Source organism: Cetorhinus maximus, chromosome 10 (genome assembly GCF_964194155.1).
Source record: "Cetorhinus maximus chromosome 10, sCetMax3.hap1.1, whole genome shotgun sequence".
In the NCBI taxonomy this organism is placed as follows: domain Eukaryota; kingdom Metazoa; phylum Chordata; class Chondrichthyes; order Lamniformes; family Cetorhinidae; genus Cetorhinus; species Cetorhinus maximus.
The window spans coordinates 26,086,338-26,112,496 of record NC_135888.1 but is presented as its reverse complement, the minus strand read 5'-3'; the positions used below and the strand labels follow the sequence as shown (position 1 = coordinate 26,112,496).

The following is a 26,159-nucleotide window of genomic DNA, read 5'->3' as shown; positions in this document are numbered from 1 at the left end:
GGAGAACATGGGTGCAGGACTAGTGGGTGTAATTCTGTCATTAACAAGTATGGGTTCCATAGACACTGACTGTCAGTGGGGCATGGGTTCAGCAGGCGCTGGCTCTCACTGGGTTAGGGGTTTTGCAAGCATTTGACTCTCACCAGGGCACAGGCTCCACAGCTGCTGACGATCCTTAGGTTTTCTTATTAGTTTGGCTGAGGAAGCAGTTATGGTTTAACATTGAGGTTAACAATCCATTCAATAGCTTCAGCTGATGCCATGTGAATGGTTGCGGTGCCAGCAGGAGGAAATCTCAGGGCAAAAGGTCAGTAAGTGGGTGATGGTCTGACTTAGAAGGTCCCAGGAGCAATTTGAGCTGTTCCTCATGTTCCATTTGCCCAGCAATTGGCCACACCTTCCTTAGCCCATCCTCAAGTGGTTGAGGGTTGTGCACCATCAAGTGACAGCAAATGAAAGGACTCCCCTTGATGTAGGACCTTTTAAAAAAAAACATTTGCACCTGTCTGAAAACCTGTAGGCCTTACTGAAACACACTACACACCCTACAAAATGACCCCCTCGATGGCGCATCTCCTGGTTGACCGTAAACATCGCCAACTGCAACCCAGTAACTGGCCCAAGAGATGAAGTCCCAGGCTTCAACCTTCCCCGGAAAATTCTCTGATAATTGATTTATTGATCCATAAGCCTGCACATCCTGTATCATCATGATAACTATCCATGTAGGCCTCAAAGGGAAGCTCAATTATAAATTACATCTTCACACGAGGCAAGACTAGTTTGTGATCAGGAACTAGAACCAGAGCTGATTCCCATACCCACCCCCCATCAAACCACCACCACAACTCAGCTCCAATACTGCCAGGACAACTTGGTTTTAGGTCCCATTACAGCCTTGGTACAAGCATGGTCACAATTTAAATCCCGAGGTGAGAATGACTGTCCTTGACATCAAGGCAGCATTTGACCGAGTGAATGGGAATTAGGAAGAAAACTCTCCACTAGTTGGAGTCATACCTAGCACAAAGGAAGATGGTTGTGGTTGTTGGAGGTCAGTCACCTCAGTTCCAGGACATCACTGCCAGAGTTCCTCAGTGTAGTGTCCTCAGCCCAACCATCTTCAGCTGCTTCATCAATGACTTTCCTTCATCAGGTCAGAAGTGGGGATGTTCACTGATGATTGCACAACGTTCAGCACCATTTGCGACTCCTCAGATATGGCAGTAGTCCATGTCCATATACAGCAAGACCATGACAATATCCAGGCTTTGGCTGATAAATCGCAAATAACATTATTACCAGACAAGTGTCAGGCAAAGATCATCTCCGACAAGAGACCTTCCCTTCTGATTCAATAATATCACTATAATCATAACATTGAACCGAAACTCAACTGGATCAGCCACATAAATGCCATGGTTCATGGAGCAGATCACAAGCTTAGATTTTTGTGGTGAGTAACCCACCTCCCGTCTCCACAAAGCTTGTCCATCCTCTACAAGGCACAAGTCATGAGTATGATGGGATACTGGCCACTTGGATAAGTGCCGGTCCAATGACACTTAAAGCAGCTCAATGTTATCCAGTGCAAAGCAGCCCGCTTGATCCACACCCCAGAGACCAACCTATTTCACCATCGACACAGTCTGCAATGTGCAATTTAAATCGTTCATGGGGTGTGGTGTCACTGGCTAGGCCAGCATTTATTGCCCATCCCTAATTGCTCTTGAGAAGGTGGTGGTGAGCTGCCTTCTTGGAAGCGCTGCGGTCCATGTGGTGTAGCTACACCCACAGTGCTGTTAGGGAGGGAGTTCCACAATTTTGACCCATCAACAGTGAGGGAGCGGTGATATATTTCCAAGTCAGGATGGTGAGTGGCTTGGAGGGGAACTTCCAGGTGATGGTGTTCCCATATGTCTGCTGCCCTTCCAGCATCCGCAGTTCTTTGCTTTTATGTCTGCTGCCCTTGTCCTTCTAGATGGTGGTGGTTGTGGGTTTGGAAGATGCTGTCGAAGGAGCCTTGGTGAATTCCTGCAGTGCGTCTTGTATATGGCACACACTGCTGCGTTGGTGGTGGAGGGAGTGAATGTGGATGGGACGCCAACGAAGTGTGCTGCTTTGTCTTGGATGGTGTCAAGTTTCTTGAGTGTTGTGGGAGCTGCAATCATCCAGGCAAGTGAGGAGTATTCCGTCACACTACTTGTGCCTTGTAGGAGATGGACAGGCTTTGGGGAGTCAGGAGGTGAGTTACACGCTACAGGATTCCTAACCTCTGACCTGCTCTTGTAGCCACAGTATTTCTGTGGGTAGTCCAGTTCAGTTTCTGGTCAATGGTAACCTCAAGGATGTTGATAGTGGGGGATTCAGCGATGGTAATGCCATTGAATGTCAAGGGAAGATGGATAGATTCTCTTTTCTCTCATTGCCTGGAACGTGTGGTCTGAATGTTACTTGCCCTTTGTCAGCTGAAGCCTGGATATTGTCCAGGTCTTGCTGCATTTGGATATGGACTGCTTCAGTATCTGAGGAGTCGTGAATGGTGCTGAATATTGTGCAATCATCAGCGAACATCCCCACTTCTGACATTATGATGGAAGGAAGATCATTGATGAAGCAGCTGAAGATGGTTGGGCTGAGGACACTACCCTGAGGAACTCCTGCAGTGGTGTCCTGGAACTGAGATGATTGACATCCAACAACCACAACCATCTTCCTTTGTGCTAGGTATGACTCCAACCAGCGGAGAGTTTTCCCCCTGATTCCCATGGACCCCAGTTTTGCTAGGGCTCCTTGATGCCACACTTGGTCAAATGTTGCTTTGATGTCAAGGGCAGTCACTTCCACCTCACCCCTGGAGTTCAGCTTTTTTGTCCATGTTTGAACTGAGGTTGTAATGAGGATAGGAGCTGAGTGACCCTGGCAGAACCCAAACCGAGCATCAGTGAGCAGGTTATTGCCAAGCAAGTGCCACTTGATAGCACTGTTGATGTCCCCTTGCATCACTTTACTGATGATGGAAAGCAGACTGATGGGGTGGTAATTGACCAGGTTGAATTTGTCCTGCTTTTTGCGTACAGGACATACCTGGGCAATTTTCCACATTGCTGGATAGATGACAGTGTCGTACCTGTACTGGAACAGCTTGGCTAGGGGCGTGACAAGAGGTGTTAGAGGTCGTGGGCTTTCTTTGTCTTGGGAGGATTTAGACTGTCTCCCTCTCTGGAAGGGTGATGTTCTCCCAGGTGTCTGTCTCAAGGGAGGTCTCTCCCAGCTGATGATGTCTGGGGGATGGGGTCTCTTCTAGTTGGCTGATTTTGTTGGTCTCTCTGTTACTGTCATTTATTTCTGGTGTTTCTATTTTTGATTGGAACACCGTAAAGGAAGTGAGACTGAGTAAAACCGCAGTGTTCCATTAACTGTTTGACACCACCTGTAGCTGCTGTCATTTTGAGGAAGGTTTTCTGCTAAGGAGGTTGATAGTTGGATTTGGGTGATGGGGTGTCTGGGTATCTGCCAGGCTGGTGCCTACTCGTTTCATGTGCTGTGCTGTCTCCTGCTCACTTACCTTCTCAATCAACTGGACCGCTACGTCCTGGCCATTGTAATCCAGCCTCTAGCCCAAGACATTCAGTTTGGAGAAAGGAGTTGTCTCTCCAGAGAGAGTGCAGAGCAGGGTGGAGCACAATGTCGCAATGCTAGCACCCAGGACAGGTGAGTACACAGCGAGACACGAAGCTGGCACCCCAGGAATGGGGCATGAAACCTGGGAATGGGGAGAGGGGGAGAGATGAATATCTGGATGTCACCAAGTCAAATATCTAGGGACATCTGTCGTCAGAGTTGGAGACCCTGGGATTGTTGGAAGGGAGAGGTGGAGGTGTCAGCACTTGGGTCCTGGACATGTTGGAGTTTGGAGAAATCTGGGAGAGAGAAGTCAGGTCTGGGGGTGACTGGAGATGTGAATGAGGTTCGAGCAGCCCTGGAATGAGAGTAAGTGAGAGTTGGCAAGTCACAGGATGGAGCCGGGAGCGCATCTGAAGGGAGGTCAGGGTGGGCCAGGACACAGTGGGCCAAAATTGCAATGTTCACAGCAGACATCTGGAAGAGAATGAACAGGCCAGAATGAGGAAGATGCAGTTTACTGCAGCAAGATGGAGGGTTTGTGGAAACTCTTTTTTTACTGGGGTTTTCAACCAACTTAAGTAGAAACTGAAAATACCCAAGTGGTTTTGAGTCTGAGACAGTGTTTGTGGCAGCTGCACTTTGATTCAGTGTGTTTGCAAGTTGAAATGACAATGACCATGCAATGTGAATCATACATTTCTATAGACACATTTCAACTCCACAGAAATTAAAATTTCTGCCCTGTAAATTCACTGTTGTAATGTAGGAAATGTGGCAGCCAATTTGTACACAGCAAGATCTCGCAAACATCACACTATCAGATTTTAGTGAAGTTGGTTGAAAGTTAAATATTGGCCCCAGGACACTGGGAAGGACCCCCCACCCCCTGCTCTTCTTTGAAACAGTGGCCATATTATGTCCTTTAGAGAGAACAGGGGATGGATATGGTCTCATTTTATGTCTCATCGATAGATGGTACCACTGGCAGCACAATATTCCCTCCATACAGCTCCTCCAATAGTGCTGCACTCTATTTGTACTGCACCTTTGATATTGCGGTGCCTGCCCAGTACTGACCCTCCGACAGTGCAGCGCTCCCTCAGTACTGACCCTCTGACAGTGCAGCACTCCCTTGGTACTGACCCTCTGACAGTGCAGCACTCCCTCGGTATTGCCCCTGTGACAGTGCAGCGCTCCCTCAGTACTGACCCTCTGACAGTGCAGCACTCACTCATTACTAACCCTCTTACAGTGCAGCACTCCCTCAGTGCTGCCCTCTGACAGTGCAGCACTCACTCAGTACTGCACAGTTGTAACCCACCTGGATTTTATGCTTATACCTCTGGAGTGGGTTTGAATATGTATGGGAAATCGTGGGGAACCAAGGGTCTAATGAGAATAAGGAACCTAAAGTATTTAATATGTGTAAAGAAAAGAAATTAATGGGATTAAAAGCCACGAAATCCCTTGGACCTGATGGCCTACATCCCAGAGTTTTTAAAGAAGTGTTTGCAGAGATAGTGAATGCACTGGCTCTGGTCTTTCAGAATTCCCTGGATTCGAGAGCAGTCCCTCTGTTATTGTTGTTTATCTTCTCAGAAATGATAGTTATGGAGCTGGGCTTGCAAACAATGCTGGAGGCGATACTATTAGCAAACTCTATTTTTTATTCAACATTATACTAACTGTTTACAAGTTAGACTCTGCATAGATCTATCTCTCTCCATTCTCTGTTATCATGTGATCCTACGTCACTGATGATGTAGACTGTATGTTTACATATTTAATATTAACCCTTTATACTACAGTCCCCAATTGATTGGAAAACAGCAAATGTAACCTCGTTCTTCAAGAAAGGGAACTGAGTGCATATTTGGGAGTTTGGTGAGTGGAAGAGTTCAGTGAGGAGGGAAGGAAGTGCTCCTTTGCTTTTTCTTTTTCTAACTTTTCCACCCTGTAGGACTTGGTTCTTACTCCACTACAGGGAAAATAGCTAGCTGTTTGGTGAGTATCTGGTAAGTGGTTAAGGTCTATTCCAGTCCCAAGATTTAAAACAGTATATGAACTGGTGGTAAAGTTAATAAAACATGTAAAGGAAATATTATTTTTTCTAAATATTACCGTGGGATACTTTAAAGCAGGCTTGTGGGGGCTGTGTTGGTGTGTGTTTCCTTGTGTGTGTGACTAATTTAATTAAACTGAAGATAGTCAGACTGCAAGGTTTGAATCATCAAAGGGATTACGTGTAAAAAAAACAGGCATTTTGAAATAGAGATGGGTAAGCTAAGATGAGTTCTCAGCAGAAATAGTGTGATTGGAATTTGCAGTTGTAGATAAGTTGAGAGGTTGTTTGATTTTCAAAGAGACATGATAAGATGTTTTACAACTGGCAAAGTTAGTAAGTTTATTTTTCCAAAAGTGTTGGCCATAAGGACAACAAGAAGGATTTTTATATTCTGGGAAAAGTAACTTTCAAAGCAAGGGTGAAACAACGGGATTTACAGATCAGAAGAGAGAAAATATATTTCAAGAAAGACGGAAAACTGTATGTGGAGAGGTCCTGTGAGATCTTGAGTGTGAAATAGACCTATGAAAAAGCAACCTCAAGCCACCCCAGGGATGTGCTGGTTTGGTCCAGAGAGCAAGGTTTTGTTCAAAGCCATGGACTTCCTCGAATCAGAGGGAGAGAAAAGCTATGAAATACCTCCCTTATAGCTTGTGGTAATATTGCTGGATGTTTTATAAATTAATAATCTATTTGGACTGTTGCCTGAAAGGGGTGTGTAGTTGGGAGTCAAGTAGAAATCTTTTGGAAACTGCTATAAGACTAAATATAACTAATCTTGTGTGTTTAACTTATTTTCTTTTGTTAATAAATGTTTTAACTTAATCCTTAAAATCTCCAAAGGTGGTAGTGGACTCTTTACTTCTGACTTCAGTGTAAACACCTTCTCATGATAAATACAAATTGCAAAATCATTGTAATAGCTTGACCAATTTTCCCTTCAGGATTTGTTCAGCCTGGCAACTACCATCTGCCATATCATAACAAATATATAAAAGAGGAAAATAACTAAGTGAATAATATAATTAAATAATTAATTAAAACACATTGAGGATGGTAGACAGGTGATGCATCCTGGCTGCAGCATGTGGGAGCACCTGATTGCCAGTGTGATCCAGTAAGTGTTTGCAGCTTGAGGAGCTTCAGCTCAGAGTCATTGAGCTGGAGGCCGAGCTGCAGACACTGCGACACATCAGGGAGGGGGATAGTTGTACCAGGAGGCAGTCACACCACTTAGGATAGGGTCTTCTGATTTGGTCAGTGGTCAGAGACAGGAGGGTGTGACTGCGAGTGAGGCAGGTAAGGGGACCCAGAGGGCAGGAGTGCAGGAGCCTCAGCATTTGCAATCATCAAATAGGTTTGAGGTTCTCTCAGCTTGTATGAATGCAAGTGGGGGCTGCAGGGTGGATGATCTGACTGACCATGGTACCATGGTCCAGGAAGCCACCCAAGTGGGGGGAGCAAAAAGGAATGTAGTGGTAGTAGGGGACAGTATAGTAAGGGGGCTTGACACTATTCTCTGCAGCAAAGAGCGAGAGCCCAGGCGGCTGTGTTGCCTGCCTAGAGCCAAGGTTTGGGATGTCTGCTCAGAGCTGGAGAGGAACTTGCAGTGGGAGATGACGGAGTGGGGGTGATCCAATTATCGTGGTCCATATAGGTACCAACAATATAGGTAGAACTAGGAAAGAGGTTCTTCATGGAGAGCACGAGGAGCTAAGCACCAAATTAAAAAACAGAACCTCAAAGGTGATAATTTCTAGATTATTACCTGAACCATGTGCAAATTGGCATAGGGTACATAAAATCAGAGAGATGAATATGTGGCTCAAAGACTGGTGTGGGAGAAGTGGGTTCCGGTTTGTGGGGCACTGGCCCCAGTATTGGGGAAAGTGGGGGCTGTACCATTAGGACAGTTTACACCTGAACCATGCTGGGACCAGTGTTCTAGCAAACCGCATAACTAGGGAAGTAGAGAGGGCTTTAAACTAAATTGTGGGGGCAAGGAATCAAATTTGGGAAGATGTGGTAAATCAAAGAATAGAGAAAAGACAAGAGAGAAAGGTATTAATATGGGAAATGATAAACAGACTGTGACAGGAAGGGACAGAGACTATAGGGAATACAAATCTAGGAGTAAATCAGCAGATAGGGCTAGAGGTTACAAACATAATAAAAGGACAAAACTAAAGGTCTTGTATCTGAATGCATGTAGAATTCGAAACGGAACAGATGAATCGATAGCGCAAATAGAAATAAATAAGTACGATCTGATAGCCATTACAGAGACATGGCTGCAGGATGACATAGATTGGAACCTGAATATTGAAGGGTATGAGACATTTAAGAAGTTCAGGAAGCTAGGAAAAAATGGTGGGGTGGCTCTGTTAATTGATGGTATTAGCTCATTAGAGAGGAATGACCTAAATTCAGGAAAATAGGATGTAGAAATGGCTTAGGTAGAGATGAGAAATGATAAAGGTAAAAAGTCACTTGTGGTAGTGGTGTACAGGGCCCCTAACAGTAACCATGCGATAGGACATTCACTGCTTCATTCCCTATGGCAATGTCATGACCAATCAGAGTCGAGCTGCCTGGTTTAAATTCCAAACTCTGCTTGGCATAACTGTCAGTCACCATCCACTCGTGCAACACGTCTATCAATCAGAGTCCACTTATCCACCAATCAGCAATCTCTTCTCATACAGTATAAGCATGTTGTTTCCTCTGACATTGGTATTTTCTTGCAAATTGTCCTGATGAGTGCAAGATGAAAAGCTTCAACAAAATTGTCTCTTTTTTCAGCAATTGATAGGTTAAGTGATTGGGCAAAGATCTGGCAAATGATGTGGGAAAATGTGAAATTGTTCATTTTGGCAGGAAGAATAAAAAAGAAGCATATTATCTAAACGGTGAGAGATTGCAGAGCTCTGAGGTGCAGAGGTGTCCTAGTGCATGAATCATAAAAGGCTAATATGCAGTTATAGCAGGTAATTAGGAAAGCTAATAGAATGTTATCATTTATTGTGAGGAGAATTGATTACAAAAGTAGGGAGGTTATGCTTCAGCTATACAGGGCACTAGTGAGACCACATCTGGAGTATTGTGTACAGTACCAGTCTCAATTTTTTTTATCCATTCACGGGATGTGGGCTTCGCTGGCCAGTATTTATTGCCCATCCCTTGTTGCCCTTGAGAAGGTGCTGGTAAGCTGCCTTCTTGTTACACCCACGGTGCTGATGGGGAAGGAGTTACAGGATTTTGACCCAGCGACAGTGAAGGATCAGCGATATATTTCCAAATCAGGATGGTGAATTATTTGGAGGGGAACTTCCAGGTGATGGTGTTCCCATCTATCTGCTGCCCTTGTCCTTCTAGGTGGTAGTGGTCATGGGTTCGGAAGGTGCTGTCTGAGGAGCCTTAGTGAATTTCTGTAGTGCATCTTGTAGATGGTACACACTGCTGTTACTGTGCGTCGGTGGTGGAGGGAGTGAATGTTTGTGGATGTGGTGCCGATCAAGGGGGCTGCTTTGTCCTGGATGGTGTCAAGCTTCTAGAGTGTTGTGGGAGCTGCATTGATCCAGGCAATTGGAGAGTATTCCATCACATTCCTGACTTGTTCTTGTAGATGGTAGACAGGCTTTAGGGAGTCAGGAGGTGAGTTACTTGTCACATGGTTCCTAGCCTCTGACCTGCTCTTTTAGCCACAGTATTTATATGGCTAGTCCAGTTCAGTTTCTGGTCAGCGGTAACCCGCAGGATGTTGATAGTGGGGGATTAAATAATGATAATGCCATTGAACATCAAGGGGCGATGGTTGGATACTCTCTTGTTGGAAATGGTCATTGCCTGACACTTGTGTGGCGCGAATGTTACTTGCCACTTGTCACCCAAGCCTGGATATTGTCCAGGTCTTGCTGCATTTGGGCATGGACTGCTTCAGCATCTGAGGAGTCGCAAATGATGCTGAACATCGTGCAATCATCAGCGAACATCTCCACTTCTGACCTTATGATGGAAGGAAGGTCATTGATGAAGCAACTGAAGATGTTTGGGCTGAGGACACTACCCTGAGGAACTCCTGCAGTGGTGTTCTGGAACTGAGATGACTGACCTCCAATGAGCACAACCATCTTTCTTTGTGCTAGGTATGACTCCAACCAGCAGAGAGTTTTCCCCCTGATTCCCATTGACTCCAGTTTTGATGCCACACTCGGTCAAATGCTGCCTTGATGTCAAGGGCGGTCACTCTCACCTCACCTCAGGAGTTCAGCTCTTTTGTCCATGTTTGAACCAAGGCTGTAATGAGGTCAGGAGCTGAGTGGCCCTGGCAGAACCCAAACTGGGCATCCGTGAGCAGGTTATTGCTGAGCAAACGCCGCTTGCTAGCGCTGACCCCTTCTATTACTTTACTAATGATCGAGAGTAGACTGATGGGGCGGTAATTGGCCGGGTTTGATATGTCCTGCTTTTTGTGTACAGAACATACCTGGGCAATTTTCCACAGAGTCGGGTAGAAGCCAGTGTTGTAGCTGTACTGGAGCAACTTGGCTAGGGGCGCAGTAAGTTCTAGAGCACAAGTCTTCAGTACTATTGCCGGAATATTGTCGGGGCCTTTGCATTATCCAGCGCATTCAACCATTTCTTGATATTACGTAGAGCGAATCGAATTGGCTGGAGACTGGCATCTGTGATGCTGGGGACCTCTGGAGGAGGCCAAGATGGATCATCCACTTGGCACTTCTGGCTGAAGATTGTTGCGAATGCTTCAGCCTTATCTTTTGCACTGATGTGCTGGACTCCTCCATCATTGAGGATGGGGATATTTGTGCAGCCTCCTCTTCCAGTGAGTTGTTTAATTGTCCACCACCATTCAGAACTGGATGTGGCAGGACTGCAGAGCTTAGATCTAATCCGTTGGTTGTGGGATCGCTTAGCCCTGTCTATCACTTGCTGCTTATGCTGTTTGGCACACAAGTAGTCCTGCGTAATAGCTTCCCAAGGTTGAGACCTCATTTTTAGATATGCCTGGTGCTGCTCCAGGCATGCCCTACTGCACTCTTCATTGAACCAGGGTTGATCCCCTGGCTTGATGGTGATTGTAGAGTGGGGGATATGCTGGGCCATGAGGTTACAGATTGCGTTCGGGTACAATTCTGCTGCTGCTGATGGCCCACAGCCCCTCATGGATGCCCCGCCTTGAGTTGCTAGATCGGTTCGAAATCTGTTCCATTTAGCACATTGGTAGTGCCACACAACATGATGGAGGGTGTCCTCAATGTGAAGGCGAGACTTTGTCTCCACAATAACTGTGCGGTGGTCACTCTTACCGATACTGTCATGGACAGATGCATCTGCGGCAGGCAGGTTGGTGATGATGAGGTCAAGTATGCTTTTCCCTCTTGTTGGTTCCTTGCCCATGTTTGACCTAATGCCATGAGACTTCAAGAGGTCCGGAGTCGATGTTGAGAACTCCCAGGGCAACTCCTTCCCGACTGTATACCACCATGCCACCACCTCTGCTGGGTCTGTCCTGCCGGTGGGACAGGACATACCCAGGAATGGTGATGGTGGGGTCTAGGACATTATCCGTAAGGTATGATTCTGTGAGGATGACTATGTCGGGCTGTTAAGCTGACTAGACTGTGAGACAGCTCTCCCAAATTTAGCTCTAGCCCCCAGATGTCAGTAAGGAGGACTTTGCAGGGTCGACAGGGCTGTGATTGCCATTGTCGTTTCCGGCGCCTAGGTTGATGCTGGGCGGTCCATCCAGTTTCATTCCATTTAAGGAAGGATGTAAATACATTGGAAGCAGTTCACAGAAGGTTTACTGAGCTAACACCTGGAATGGGCAGGTTGTCTTATGAGAAAAGGTTGGACAAGCTAGGTTTGTATCCATCAGAGTTTAGAAGAGTAAGTGGCGACTTGATTGAAACATATAAGATCCTGAGGGGCCTTGACAGGGTGGATGTGCAGAGGATGTTTCCTGTTGTGGGAGAATCTAAAAGTAGGGGTCACTGTTTATAAAAAGGGGCCACCCATTTAAACAGAGAAAAGGAGAATTTTTTTCTCTCAGAGGGTCAGGAAACCTCTTCCTCAAAAGGTGGTGGAAGCAGAGTCTTTGAATATTTTTAAGGCAGAGCTAGATAGATTCTTGATTAACAAGGGGGTGAAAGGTTATTCAGGGTAGGCAGGAACGTGGGGTTGAGGTTACAATCAGATCAGTCATAATCTTATTGAAAGGTGGAGCAGGCTCAAGGGGCCGAATGGCCTACTCCTGCTTATAATTTGTATGTTCGCATAATGTTTGTATGAAAGGGGATAGAGAACAGGGAACAAAGGGCCAGTTAGCCTGACATCTGGAGTGGAAAAATGCTAGAATCTGTTATTGAGGATGTGGTAACAGGACCTATAGAAAGACTCTGATATGATTGGACAGAAGGAATGTGGTGTTCTGAAAAGAAATTTCCACAAAGATGATGGGGTCAGAGTTGGGAGCAAGTGCAGGGTGAATTATGGAATTCTACACTCGTACAGTACATAAAGAGGCCTTTCATCCCATCTTTCCTGTACCGGCTCTTTGAAATAGTTTTCCAATTAGTCCCACTCCCTTGCTCTTTCCCTACAGCACTGCAAAATGTTCCCCTTCAATTATTTATCCAATTCCAGCCTATTCCAAATCACATCAACTCGCTGTGTGTAAATAAAAGAATAAAAATTTTTAAATGACAAGGACGGATTAATTAATAAATGATGGGTTATCCCAGTGATGATTTCCTGCGTGTACCCTCCAGGGGGTGCTCCTGATGAGAATGCTGGATGAAGCATCACCCCCAAACTGATCCTTCTTTTAAGGACACTGGTAATGTTCTTGGGGTGTTAGCAATTCAGTACAAATTATTGGCAGATTTCAATAGGTGAGTTAGCCCATGCGCTGATGTTATTTAAGGTAGACAATCAGTGTCATACTCCTGGGGATGGGAATTTCTGGGGATCTTTATATCATTCAGTTCAGTTGTTAAAGGGAATGGATCAAGAGTTAGACTTGGGCTCGTGATTGATTACTGATTTAAAGTGTACAGGCAATATGGGGAGGCAATAAAGTGTTACAACTTTAAGGTCTAACCGTATGCATTCCCTTGGGTAGCACAGTACTGGCCATTCCTTAAGCAGTCTGAGCACCTTACATTGAGGGGTGCAGCATTGCTGCTCCGCATGTAGCAATATATTAACATAACCTCAGCTGTAGCTGGTTTGGATTGTCCTATGCTCCTGTGGTTACAGGCTGAATGAGGTTCCTGTTACACTGTGAGTGACTCAGACATGGGTAGTATTATTTAAACTATTTATTTACAACCAAGACCACATGGTTAGAAACATTACTCTCTTTACACAGGTTGTTCTGTGACCTGCTTCTTCAGAGTCCCTTGGTCATCTGACCTGATGTCATGCTTACATCATCATTAACATCATTGTCTAATTAACATAAACATTAACTCTTTACATCTCCCCTCAAACGTATTCTCAAAAAATTTTTGAACTATTTTGTTAAACTATCTACATTCCCACCAACTCCGCACGGCGATATTAACATTACAAGTTAAGTCTGCTGCTTTTACAACTCCTGATCTTGTCTTTTGTACTTTAGGTCAAGGCTCAGTTCTTGAACTCAAAATGTCACTTTTTGAGGTGTTTGATGTAGAGTCTATCTCATCATCCCAATCTTGGTAATACTCGAATTATTTTTTTCTTGCGGCTTTAACAGTATCGAGCCTTTCTGATTCTCCGGAGAACTCCAAATGGTGTCTGAACAGGACATGATTGCTGCTGCTGAGTTTGCCCTGGGACTGTACCTTCAGCCTGGTGGTCTCTTATCCATATCTTTTGTCCAAGTACTAATGTGGATATTGTTTTTGCTCTATGCCTGTGATTATACCAGTTGGACTGTTTATCCTCCTTATGCCTTACTTGCTCATAATCTTCCAAGGTGATGTTAAGTCTGATGCTGTAATGAAGGAAGTTGAATCTTTAGCCTTCTCCTCCATTAGTAGTTCTGCTGGCAAAAGTCCATTACTTCATGGTGTCATTAAGTATGCAGGTTATTATTCTTTTTCATGAGCATCTTGATAGTTTTTACGCCTCTCCCTGCTTCTCCTTTAGCCAGCGGATGGTGTGGTGAACTGGCCACATGGTGAAATCCATTTATTTTGGCAAATTGTCTGAAATGTTCATTTACAAACTGTGGACCATTGTCCGAGACTACATCATCCAGAATACCATATGTGGAAGAAATGAGTTTCAGATCTTTTACCACGCCTTCTGCGCTGGTGGTTTGGAGTCTGCTCTGAGGTAAATTTTCCCTCTGAAAGCAAACAGATCCATTCCTAGCAACAAAAACAGAAAATGCTGGAAAAACGCAGCAGGTCTGGCAGCATCTGTGGAGAGAGAAGCAGAATTAACGTTTCGAGTCCGTATGACCCTTCTTCACAGCTGGCCATCCCTAGCCTTTGCCAAGGCCTAAACGGAAATGTTGATGGTAGGAATGGTTCTGTAGGTTCTAGACTATTGATGGCACAAATAAGCTCTTCTATGGCTTATGAGATTCCAGGCCACTATACTGATTCCCGTGCCTATGGTCTGCATTTGGTAATGCGCAAATGACCGCAGTGAGCTTTTGGAAAATGTCTTCTCGCGTCACTCCCAGAAGTACCAGTCTGCCATTGAAGACTAGAAAGTCATCAATGATTGTTAGAAAAATCTTTTTCACGCAGCGAGTGGTTTGGGTGTAGAATGCATTGTCTGGAAGTGTGGTGGAGGCAGGTTCAATCAAGGCATTCAAGAAGGCATTGGATGATTATTTGAATAGAAACAAAGGCAGGGCAATGGCACTCGGTCATAATGCTCATTTGGAGAGCCGGTGCAGACATGATGGGCCGAATGGCCTACTTTTGTGCTTTTAAAATTCTGTGATTCTGTGTCCATTGTTCTTGATATTGCCTTAACACCTGGTCGCTTGGGACATATTCAGGCGAGCTGGCCTGGCAGTACGCTCTGACCTGAGCACATTCTGTGTCCTTCAACTGGGCTTCTTCAATCTCGCTGAGCTTATTTTCTGAGGCTGGTGGGAAGAATTGTGGAAGAATAAGCTTCTACCTCAGAGACGAGCGCCAAGTCTTTCCTGCTAGCCTAGTCAACTGTAGCTCTCAATAGAGTATCTGTAGTTGTTTGACTTTTTCCAGACGTGCTCTGTTGTGGAGGCTAAGCACATGTTCTGAATATTGCCTGTATGTCATCTTGTGTTACTTTGTCCACTTTCTGTAGAAGACCAGGTTTTGAACAAGCTCTCCTGCTCAGCAGAAAAATTTGCTGGTACTGCAAGATATAAAGAGTTTCATGAATTCCTTTGTCTTTGCGCCCAAGGGTTGTTGTGACCCTTTACATTGAGGTCTGTGTATACTGGTCCTTGTAGTTTTATTTTAAATGACTGAATTTCGATGTCTTTAAGCTGCTCCAATTTGTCCGATAAGACTGTGACTCCATCCCCTTTGTCCAGTTTAAATTCTGATCTGTATCCTTTGACTTCTAATTCTACAGGCCAGGACTTCTTATCGGGATCTTTTATTTCTCCTAATTTCTCTTTAGCTTCAATTGCTTTATTGCCAATTTCACATACTTTGAAATTGTTGGGAGTTTGTTCCAGCTTTCCGTCTTTAAATGAGGGTTTGGATCTGCAGAACCCTTTAAAATGCCCTGTCTTGCCACAGAGACAGCATTCGGCTGCCCCTGCTGGATATTCTTTTCAGTAATGTGGTTTTTTGGTGCCACATCAGGAACACTTTAAAGTAGATGAAATGGTTCTCCTCATTTCTTCAGCAGTTCTGGCAGGCTTTTCGATGGGCAGGGCACCCGACTTTGGGCCCACACAATGGATGGAACCCTCCTGAGCCTCAGAGTTTCCCCGATGAACGCCCTAATTCTGCTTCTGCAGCTCCGCCTGCCTTGCATATTGTACAGCCTTTTCTAAAGTTCAATCATGTTTAGTTTGTAAGAAGTCTGATAGCACCATATCAAGCAAGCAGACCACTATATGGTCACAGATAAACTTCGGTGTCTGTCTTCTTTGGTTTAGTCTCACCTGCTTAATTACCAAATTTTTCTTAGGGCTGAATTAGGTACCAAACACCCTCAGAACCTCCTCGAGTATGCCAAGGTCTCCTTGCCTCGCCAGGACATTGTCTGTTATGGGCCCAGTGGCATACAGAAGGGTACTGATCTGGTCTTTTTTTTTGCCTTCTCCTGTAAGCCCCAAGCTGTTCAGCACCTCGCAAGCTGGTGTCTCCAGATCTCCCATCGTTGTCCTTGCTGCGGACGCTCAGTGTTTTTGAAGGGCTGTGGAAGGAGTAGTGACTGTTCAATCGATGCAGACATCCTAAACAGTTCACTTCAAGCTTCCGACTGAAGTAATGCGTTTTCTTTTTTTCTTCTTTCATCTTCTTTGCGAAATCAAACTTCTACTTTGAAAGCGATGTTCCTAGGTTTTCTCCTGTTGGTTTCAAATCCATAGCTTCGGTTATTTTAAATTGCTGCCTCTACTGCTCCCACCATGGTTTGGATCGTTGTCCTATGTTCTGTGTTGGTTTCGGGCTGAATGAAGTTCCTCTATTTTTTTATTCATTCATGGGATGTGAGCATCGCTGGCTGGGCCAGCATTTATTGCCCATCCATAATTTGCCTTGAGAAGGTGGTAGTGAGCTGCCTTCTTGAACCGCTGCAGTCCATGTGGTGTAGGTACACCCACAGTGCTGTTAGGGAGGGAGTTCCAGGATTTTGGCCCAGCGACAGTGAAGGAACGGCGATATATTTCCAAGTCAGGATGGTGAGTGGTTTGGAGTGGAACTTCCAGGTGGTGGTGCTCCCATCTATCTGCTGCCCTTGTCCTTCTAGATGGTAGTGGTCATGGGTTTGGAAGGTGCTGTCTAATCTTGGTGAGTTGCTGCAGTGCATCTTGTATTGTGCATTGGTGGTGGAGGGAGTGAATGTTTATGGATGGGATGCCAATCAAGTGGGCTGCTTTGACCTGAGTGTTGTGGGAGCTGCACTCATCCAGGAAAGTGGGGAGTATTCCATCACATTCCTGACTTGTGCCTTGTAGATGGTGGACAATCTTTAGGGAGTCAGGAGGTGAGTTACTCATCGCAGGATTCCTAACCTTTGACCTTCTCTTGTAGCCACAGTATTTATATGGCTAGTCCAGTTCAGTTCCTGGTCAGTGGTAACTCCCAGGATGTTGATAGTGAGGGATTCAGCGATGGTAATGCCATTGAACATCAAGGGGCAATGGTTGGATTCTCTTTCATTAGAGTTGGTCATTGCCTGACACTTGTGTGGTGAGGATGAGGTCAAGTATGTTCTTCCCTCTTGTTGGTTCCCTCACCACCTGCCGCAGACCCAGTCTAGTAGCCATGTCCTTTAAGACTCAGCCAGCTCGGTGAGTAGTGGTGATACTGGGCCACTCTTGGTTATGGACATTGCCACCCTTGCCATTCTGTACCCTAGCCACCCTCAGTGCTTCCTCCAAGTGATGTTCAACATGGAGGAGCACTGACTCATCAGCTGAAGGGGGGGCGGTACGTGGTAATCAGCAGGAGGTTTCCTTGCCCATATTTGACCTGATGCCATGAGACTCCATTGGGTCCAGAGTCAATATTGAGGACTCCCAGGGCAATTGCCTCCCGACTGTATATCACTGTGCTGCCACCTCTGCTGGGTCTGTCCTGCCGGTGGGACAGGACATACTCAGGGATGATGATGGTTGTGTCTGGGGCATTGTAAGGTATGATTCCGTGCGTATGATTTTGTTAGGCTTTTGCTTGACTAGCCTGTGAGACAGCTCTCCCAATTTTGGCACTAGCTCCCAGATGTTAGTAAGGAGAACTTTGCAGAATCAAAAGGGCTGAGTTTGCCTTTGTTGTTTCCAATGCCTAGGTCGATGCCGGGTGGTCCATCTGGTTTCATTCCTTATGGACTTTGTAGCAGTTTGATACAGCTAAGTGACTTGCAAGGCTATTGCTGAGGGGCATTTAGGAGTCAACCACATTGGAGTCAACCCTCTTACACTGAGTGACTTGGACATAGGCTGTGTTTTTTTTATCAAACTATTCATTTACAGCTATTTACAACTAAGACCACATGGTAAGAAACAGTACTCTCTTTACACAGACTGTTTTGTGACCTGCTTCTTTGGAGTCCCTTGGACATCTGCTCTGATGTCATGTTTGCATCATCATGAACATTATTGTCTAATTAACATAAACATTAACCCTTTGCTCTACAATAGCTACAGGATCCCACACTCCAAGTCACCCAGTGATCTGAACTGAATATATGCTTGTGTGTTTCTTCAGTTCTTGACTAACGATCGACACTCAATGAGGCGAGTCCAAAAATGAATAATTGAGCCACTTTATTAAAGCCAGTGAACATGCATTTATGTTGAGCTCACTTAGTTTTTACAGCACAACTTGTTTTCCTGTAATAATGCAAAATAATGAACATCCCACAGTTCCAAATATCAGCAGATTAACTTGCTTGACTTTGACAAAATAATTCATAAGAATCCTTCTACATTCTCCTTCATGCCAAAGAATTGCCTCAATGATTTTTAGACCAGACGGAGTATGTTTGCAGGTGTGGGAATGGGAGCACGCGTGGATGTGTGTGCACAAAATGGAGTGTTGGCATGTGCGTCCCTATCTTTTTCTCTCTATGTTCACAATACCAGACTACAGCTACTGATAACTAACGCTTCTGTTATTCCTTCACCTGCTTCTTTTAATACTGTAGGGTAGAAACCATCAGGTCCTGAACATTTATCCATCCTAAGTCCCATTATTTTCTCCATCACCATTTTGTTACTGATACTGAGTACAGAAGATCTTCTCTGAACTAAATGAAACAAGCAGAACAGTGACAGATGAAATTCAGTGTAGCGGAAGATTGTGGATTGTGAATGGTGCTCGACCGATTAATGCTGATGTTGGATTAGATGTTTATCGTTTAGATGTGGGGAGTGTGCTGGACAGAAAGGAATTTAAGTTGAAGCGAACGAAACATGATGTTGTCAGAGATGCAGTGAATCCTGAGAGTTTTATTCTTTTATATAATCTAAACTCACATTGATTCCCAGCTGCCTGTCTCTCCTGAATGAGAACAAGACGCAATATTGTCAGTGGGACTATGATGGATCCGGATGGGAATATCAAGTCATTGCTGGTCCTGTCTTCATTCTTGTTTACACCTTCACAGGTCAGTGTCTCAATTAAACAATATTGTCTAACCTGTAGAATTTGATATTTCTGTGAATCAGGAGGGCATCCCACCCTATCCTCCCCCTCAGTCAAGTTCCTTGATAGTTATCACTGAGCAGGAACTCTTGCTGATTTTGTCCTCTTGATCCTCCAGACACTGAGGTCAGTTTGGGGCCCTGCTGCTGGTCTAACTGAGTCAGTAAGGATTGGGTCTGGGCTCTGCTCATTGCTCACACTTTGATTCATTCTCTGTCTGTACAAGTTTTGGTGTTGGTGTCAGTGATTCTCCGATGGACCCACTTTTTTCCCTCAGGTCCTGGTGCAGTTTATTTATGTTATAATTCTGTGTTTCTACCTCAGGGATTTTCATTGGATTTGTGGCTGATTCTGTGAATCGGAAGAATTTCCTGTCAGCCAGCCTCTTCCTCTGGAGTCTCATGACACTGCTGATGGGATTTGCCAAACATTACTGGCAGCTGGCGATTCTGCGTTTTGGCCAAGGGATCAGGTGATGTCTGCACCCTCCGTGTTCTCGTACCTTCACCAATCATTTACCATCCCTGTCCCGGTTACTGGGTTTCCTGGGCCCCAGTCAATGATCGCTAGCCTGTAACAGTCCCTCCTCAGCTCAATCCTCATGGCTTTGTTTCCAGGTGTTGGCTGGAATAAGATCTAGATGATGTAGCTCTGGGCCAATCACTCAGCCCCATGTCTCTGGCGGCTGCTGCTGGGAGCGGAGAGTTGGAGGGGGTCTGAGCCTCCCCAGAAACACAAATAACAGCAAAGACTGGAATATAACTGTGTTCAGCTGGTACCTTGCGTCAGAACAATAGAAAACCAGGGGTGTAGCAGGGAATTGGATGGGATGAGTTGGGTGGAGGGTGAGATGTGTTGGGTGGAGAGCGAGGTGTGTTGGGTGGAGGGCGAGGTGTGTTGGGTGGAGGGCGAGGTGTGTTGGGTGGAGGGCGAGGTGTGTTGGGTGGAGGGCGAGGTGCGTTGGGTGGAGGGCGAGGTGCGTTGGGTGGAGGGCGAGGTGCGTTGGGTGGAGGGCGAGGTGCGTTGGGTGGAGGGCGAGGTGCGTTGGGTGGAGGGCGAGGTGCGTTGGGTGGAGGGCGAGGTGCGTTGGGTGGAGGGCGAGGTGCGTTGGGTGGAGGGCGAGGTGCGTTGGGTGGAGGGCGAGGTGCGTTGGGTGGAGGGCGAGGTGCGTTGGGTGGAGAGCGAGGTGCGTTGGGTGGAGGGCGCGGTGCGTTGGGTGGAGGGCGCGGTGCGTTGGGTGGAGGGCGCGGTGCGTTGGGTGGAGGGCGAGGTGCGTTGGGTGGAGGGCGAGGTGCGTTGGGTGGAGGGCGAGGTGCGTTGGGTGGAGGGCGAGGTGCGTTGGGTGGAGGGCGAGGTGCGTTGGGTGGAGGGCGAGGTGCGTTGGGTGGAGGGCGAGGTGCGTTGGGTGGAGGGCGAGGTGCGTTGGGTGGAGGGCGAGGTGCGTTGGGTGGAGGGCGAGGTGCATTGGGTGGAGGGCGAGGTGCGTTGGGTGGAGGGCGAAGTGTGTTGGGTGGAGGGTGTGGGCTAATTGGGTGGAGATTAAGGGGGTGTTTAGTGGAGGATGAGCAGGTGTTAAGTGGAGGGCAGGGGGTGTTGAGTTGTGGATGGGGGGGCGTTTGGTTGGTGAGAGGCTGTTAAATGGAAGGTGAGGGGCTGTTGAGTGCAGGGTGAGGAGGTGGTGAATGAGGAGGTGTTGAGTGGTGAGTGAGGGGGTGTTGGGTGGTGGGTGAAGAGGTGTTGGATGGAAAGTGAGGGGGGTGTTGAATGGAGGGCAAGGGGATGTTGAGTGGAGGGTGAGGGGGTGTTGAGTGGAAGGACGAGGGGTTGTTGCGTGGTGGTAAGGGATAGTTGGGTGGAGAGTGAGAAGGTGTTCGGTATAAATCGGGAAGTTGGGTGGGGTCTGTACTGGGTTATTTAGCCTCAGCTGGGGTTGTGGTTGGAGTTCTAAATTTCCTTAAGTTAGGGAGAGGAAAGCTCATTGTGGACTCTTGCCCAAATCTCTTTATCCCGTATCATGGCGAAAAGTACATGGGTGGGTATGGGCTGGAAACAGTATTGATTCAGTTCTAACTCAAGGATCTTGGAGAAGGTGTGGAGGAAATTTACTAGAATTGTTCTAGGAATGAGCGACTTCAGTTAATGTGGAGGAACTGGAGAAGCTGGGATTGTTCTCCTTTGGGCAGAGAAGATTAAGGGGGTGATTTTAGGGGAGAGACATTCAGGATTATGAGGGATACTGATAAAGTTAAGGAGAAACTGTTTCCACTGGCTGGAGGGTCGGTAACCAGAGGGACACAAATTGAAGTTGATCGGCAAAAGAACCAGAGGAGGTGATGAGGAGAGTTTTTTTATACAGTGAGTTGTTGTGATCTGGAAGGCGCTGTCTGAAAGGGCGGTGGAAGCAGATTCAATAGGAACGTTCAAAAGGGAATTGGATAAATAATTGAAGCGGAAAAAATTGCAGGGCTATGGGGTAAGAGCAGGGGGGTGTGGGTCTAATTGGATAGACCTTTCAAAGAGCCAGCACAGGCACAATGGGCTGAATGGCCTCTTCTTGGGCTGTATCATTCTCTGAAATTGTGGAGATGTGAGTTTTGCTGTTTGTTTTCAATGTCTTATGTCCTGTTTCACAGTGAGGCTGGGTGTACACCATTCGCAGTCAGTCTGATCATGGACTATTTCCCAAAGGAGGCGCGAGGCTCGGCCATGGGCTTCTATAACTGGGGCATCTACGCTGGCTACAGTCTCTCATACGCTATTGGTAACTATGTTACCAGGGCCAACATCTTGGGGCAGGTAAACTTCATCTACAGGACATTACCCCACTACCACCAGCGCAAGCCCACCAGACCCTCCGCGGAACCAGTTCCTCTTGTCTCAGGTACCTCTCCCTCAAATGGAGCCTCTTTGTGAGTGGACCTCAGAACACAGAAACGTGAAGACACGAATATCCAAAATAGACAACACAGCTGGCGAGGCCATTGAAACAACTCCTAAAGCAAGCTCCGGCTCTTTCTCCCGAGACATTAAACTAATCTCTTGGGTGGGTGTAAAGATCTCATGACATTATTTTGACGAAGAGCAGGGGAGTTCTCCCCGGTGTCTGAGGGCCAATATTTATCCCTCAACCAACAACACAAAAACAGATGATCTAGTCATTATAAAATTGTTGTGTGTGGGAGCTTGCTGTATGCAAATTGGCTGCCACATTCCCACATTACAACAGTTCAAAAAGTACTTTTTTAAAATATTCATTTACAGGATGTGGGCGTCGCTGGATAGGCCAGCATTTATTGCCCATCTCTAATTGCCCTTGTTCAGAGGGCATTTAAGAGTCAACCACATTGCTATGGGTCTGGAGTCACATGTAAGCCAGACCATGTAAGGACAGCAGATTTCCTTCCTTAAAGGGCATTAGTGAACCAGATGGGTTTTTACGACAATCAGCAATGGTTTCTTGGTCATTAGACTTTTAATTCCAGATTTTTATTGAATTCAAATTCTACCATGGTGGGATTCGAACCCAGGTCCCCAGAGCATTACCCTGGGATTGTGGATTACCAGTCCAGTGACAATACCACGATGCCACCACCTCCCTTTTCTGTGACTGTAAAGCAATTCGGCATGTCCAGGGGTTGGATACCCAATTGAGCAGAAGTGAACATGAGGCCATTCAGAGCCTGAGTTCAGAGAGGCAATGGGTGAGGCCAAAACAGCCATTGCTGGTCCAACAGGTTCATCACAGGCTCAAAGGGGCATCACTAGCCTGATGGGGGTCATCGCTGGCCAAGTGGGGTCATCTCTAGCCCAAAGGGGTCAGCACTAGCCTGATGAAGTCATCACTGCCCTGAAGCGGTCATCACTGGCCGGATGGGGACATCACTGGCCTGATAGGGTCATCACTGACCTGAAGGGGTCATCACTGGCCTGAAGGGGTCATCACCAGCCTGATGGGGTCATCACTATTCAAAAAGGGTCACCACTGGCCTGATGGGGCCATCACTGTCCTGAAGGGGTCATTAATTGGTCTGATGGGGTCATGACTGGCCCAATAGGGTCATCACTGGCCCAAGCCCAAGATCAATATTGAGAGGAAGGGAAAAAATAAAATCGGAATAAGAAAGAGAAGGCGATAGGTTAACATTCCAGGAGTGGGGATTTTCTGATTTTAGCTGAGCAGCCAGATTAAGCAGTGGTGAAGTGTGATTTTCTGACAATCTGTTTCTCTCAGGGATGGAGATGGGCCTTCATTCTCAGCGCTATCCCAGGGTTCGTTGTTAGCGCCATTGTGCTGCTGACAGTTCGCGAAACCCCACCTACGAAGACAGATGGTGATGAGATGGAAACCGCTGTAAGACCCAAGCTGACCATTGGACAGAAAGTGCTGCAGGGCCTGCGACCATTCATCAGACCCTCACTTCTACTCCTGTGTGTCGCTGGGTCTGTCAGGAATGCAGGTAAATGAGAGGGAAAGGGAGACACAGAGAGACCTGCATTTATACAGCACCTAGATTGTCTTATCACATCCCCGGAACATTCCAAACTTGACAAAAACTCAAATGCTCCACAAACTCATGGAATGTTCCAGCATGTGCTGTCCAATTTCACTCTACCCCTTACTTTCCACACCCTTTAATATCCAACTGAGTAACAGGTTCCAGGGATTGGATGTTCCATTTATCACTAGGCTCCGGATCTAAATCCATCTGTTCCCTTTGCCTCACTTCATCTTATTGGTCTTTTTGCAAAAGCCGTGAGTCTGCTGTCAGGACAGTCTGATGTCACAGCAATGAAAAAATAACTTCTATGGGTTAGATACAGAGCAAAGTTCCCTCTAGACTGTCCCCATCAAACACTGCTTCATCAATGACCTTCCTGCCATCATAAGGTCAGAAATGGGGATGTTCGTTAACGATTGCACAATGTTCAGCACCATTCACAACTCCTCAGATACTGAAGCAGTCCATGGCTAAAAGCAATATCCAGGCTTAGGCCATCATGGAATCCCCCACTATCAATATCCTGGGGCTTACCATTGACCAGAAACTGAACTGGACTAGCCATATAAATACTGTGGCTACAAGAGCAGGTCAGAGGCTAGGAATCCTGTGGCAAGTAACTCACCTCCCAATTCCCCAAAGCCTGTCTGCCATCTACAAGGCACAAGTCAGGAGTGTGATGGAATACTCCCCACTTGCCTGGATGAGTGCAGCTCCGACAACACTGAAGAAGCTCAACACCATCCAGGACAAAGCAGCCCGCTTGATTGGCACCACATCCACAAACATTCACTCCCTCCACCACCACGCACAGTAGCAGCAGTGTGTACCATCTACAAGATGCACTGCAGAAACACACCAAGGCTCCTTAGACAGCACCTTCCAAACCCATGACCTCTACCATCTAGAAGGACAAGAGCAGCAGATGCATGGGAACACCACCACCTGGAGGTTCCCCTCCAAACCACTCACCATCCTGACTTGGAAATATATCGCCGTTCCTTCACTGTCGCTGGGTCAAAATCCTGGAACTCCCTTCCTAACAGCACTGTGGGTGTACCTACACCACATGGACTGCAGTGGTTTAAGAAGGCAGCTCACTACCACCTTGAAAGGGCAATTAGGGATGGGCATTAAATGCTGGGCCCAGCCAGTGAAGCCCACATCCCAGGAATGAATAAAGAAAAAATTCCCAGGACAAGTACAGCACGGGGTTAGATACAGAGTAAATCTCCCTCTACACTGTCCCCATCAAACACTGCCAGGAAAAGTACAGCACGGGGTTAGATACAGAGTAAATCTCCCTCTACACTGTTCCCGTCAAACACTCCCAGGACAGGTACAGTAAAGGTCTGTTACTGTATTAATAATTCAGCAATCATAAATTCATACTCCTCAACAGGTGGTTTGAGAGTTTGAATCCAAAATCTGGAAAATTAAAAAGAACATGAAGTTCACCTGATTCATTGATGTCCTTTGGCAAAGGAACCCTGCAGTGCTTACCCAGTCTGCGCCCGGGCATGACTCCTGTCACACACCCAGATGATTGTCTTTTCATAGCTTCCGAAATGGCTGAGAGGGACCCCCACTAAAAAACTCTCAGAGCAATAAATTATGGACACATTTGAGAATGAATTCGGAGAAAGGTGAATGGTTACCTGGCTGGAGTGATGGCTTTAGCATCATCTGCTCCCTGAGCTGATAGACTGTGTTTTACTCATTTCAGGAGGTTATGTTTGGGCCTACAATACCCAACTGTATTTCAATCTGTACCACAGTGGTGTGGATGTCGGACGCTGGTTGTCATGGATACCTCTGGTCGGAGGCTGTCTTGGGGCTCTATCTGGAGGGTTTATTTCGGATCATTTGGTGAAAAGAAGTGGATTGTACGCCCGTGTCTGGGTGTTGGTCTTCAGTCAGGTGAGTAAATTGGTGACCCTGCCCTAGTCTTAGAGCTCTCGAACCACTGGAATCATAGAAAATTGCAGCACAGAATTCAGTGTCAGCTGTGCCTCAGAGGGGAGCAACCTCACCACTCAGTCGAAACTCCTGGATTCAACTCCCACTTTAGAGACAGAAGTACAAAACACTGGATGACACTCCCAGTCCAGTACTGAGGGAGTGTTGCACTGTCAGAGGGTCAGTACTGAGGGAGTGCTGCACTGCCAGAGGGTCAGTACTGAGGAGTATGCAATGTCAAAGGGACAATGCTGAGAGAGTGCTGCACTGTTGGAGGGTCAGTACTGAGCAAGTGCTGCAGTGTCGGACAGTCAGTAGTGAGGGAGTGCTGCACTGTCAGAGGGTCAGTACTGAGCGAGTGCTGCACTGTCAGAGGTTCAGTACTGAGGGAGTGCTGGACTGTCAGAGAGCCAATACTTAGGTAGTGCAATATTGTTGGAGGATCAATACTGAGGGAGTGCCGCACTGTCGGAGGGTCAGTACTGAGCAAGTGCTGCACTAACGGATGCTCAGTAATGAGGGAATGCTGCACTGTCAGAGGGTCAGCACTGATTGAATGTTGCACTGTCAGAGGGTCAGTACTGAAGGAATGCTGCACTGTCAGGGGGTTAGTACTGAGGGAGAGCTGCACTGTCAGAAGATCACTACTGAGCAAATGCTACACTGTCG

The 26,159-nt window shown here is 46.5% G+C and overlaps 1 protein-coding gene across 3 annotated transcripts in view; it reads left to right on the top strand.

The window, feature by feature from the left end:
* Positions 1–3,208: 3,208 nt before the first annotated feature.
* LOC144685585 (MFS-type efflux pump MSMEG_3705-like) overlaps positions 3,209–26,159 on the top strand; it is a 38,324-nt gene continuing 15,373 nt past the window's right edge. For 2 of the 3 annotated variants that reach the window (XM_078550250.1, XM_078550251.1), the window contains exons 1-6: positions 3,209–3,714; positions 18,876–18,994; positions 19,357–19,504; positions 21,666–21,828; positions 23,264–23,489; positions 25,258–25,451. In XM_078550250.1, the coding sequence (XP_078406376.1) occupies positions 3,497–3,714; positions 18,876–18,994; positions 19,357–19,504; positions 21,666–21,828; positions 23,264–23,489; positions 25,258–25,451 (1,068 nt within the window). In that variant the 5' untranslated portion in view covers positions 3,209–3,496. Of the gene's footprint in view, positions 3,715–8,566; positions 8,680–18,875; positions 18,995–19,356; positions 19,505–21,665; positions 21,829–23,263; positions 23,490–25,257; positions 25,452–26,159 lie in introns of those variants that run through there. The other variant, XM_078550252.1, reaches the window with a different exon arrangement.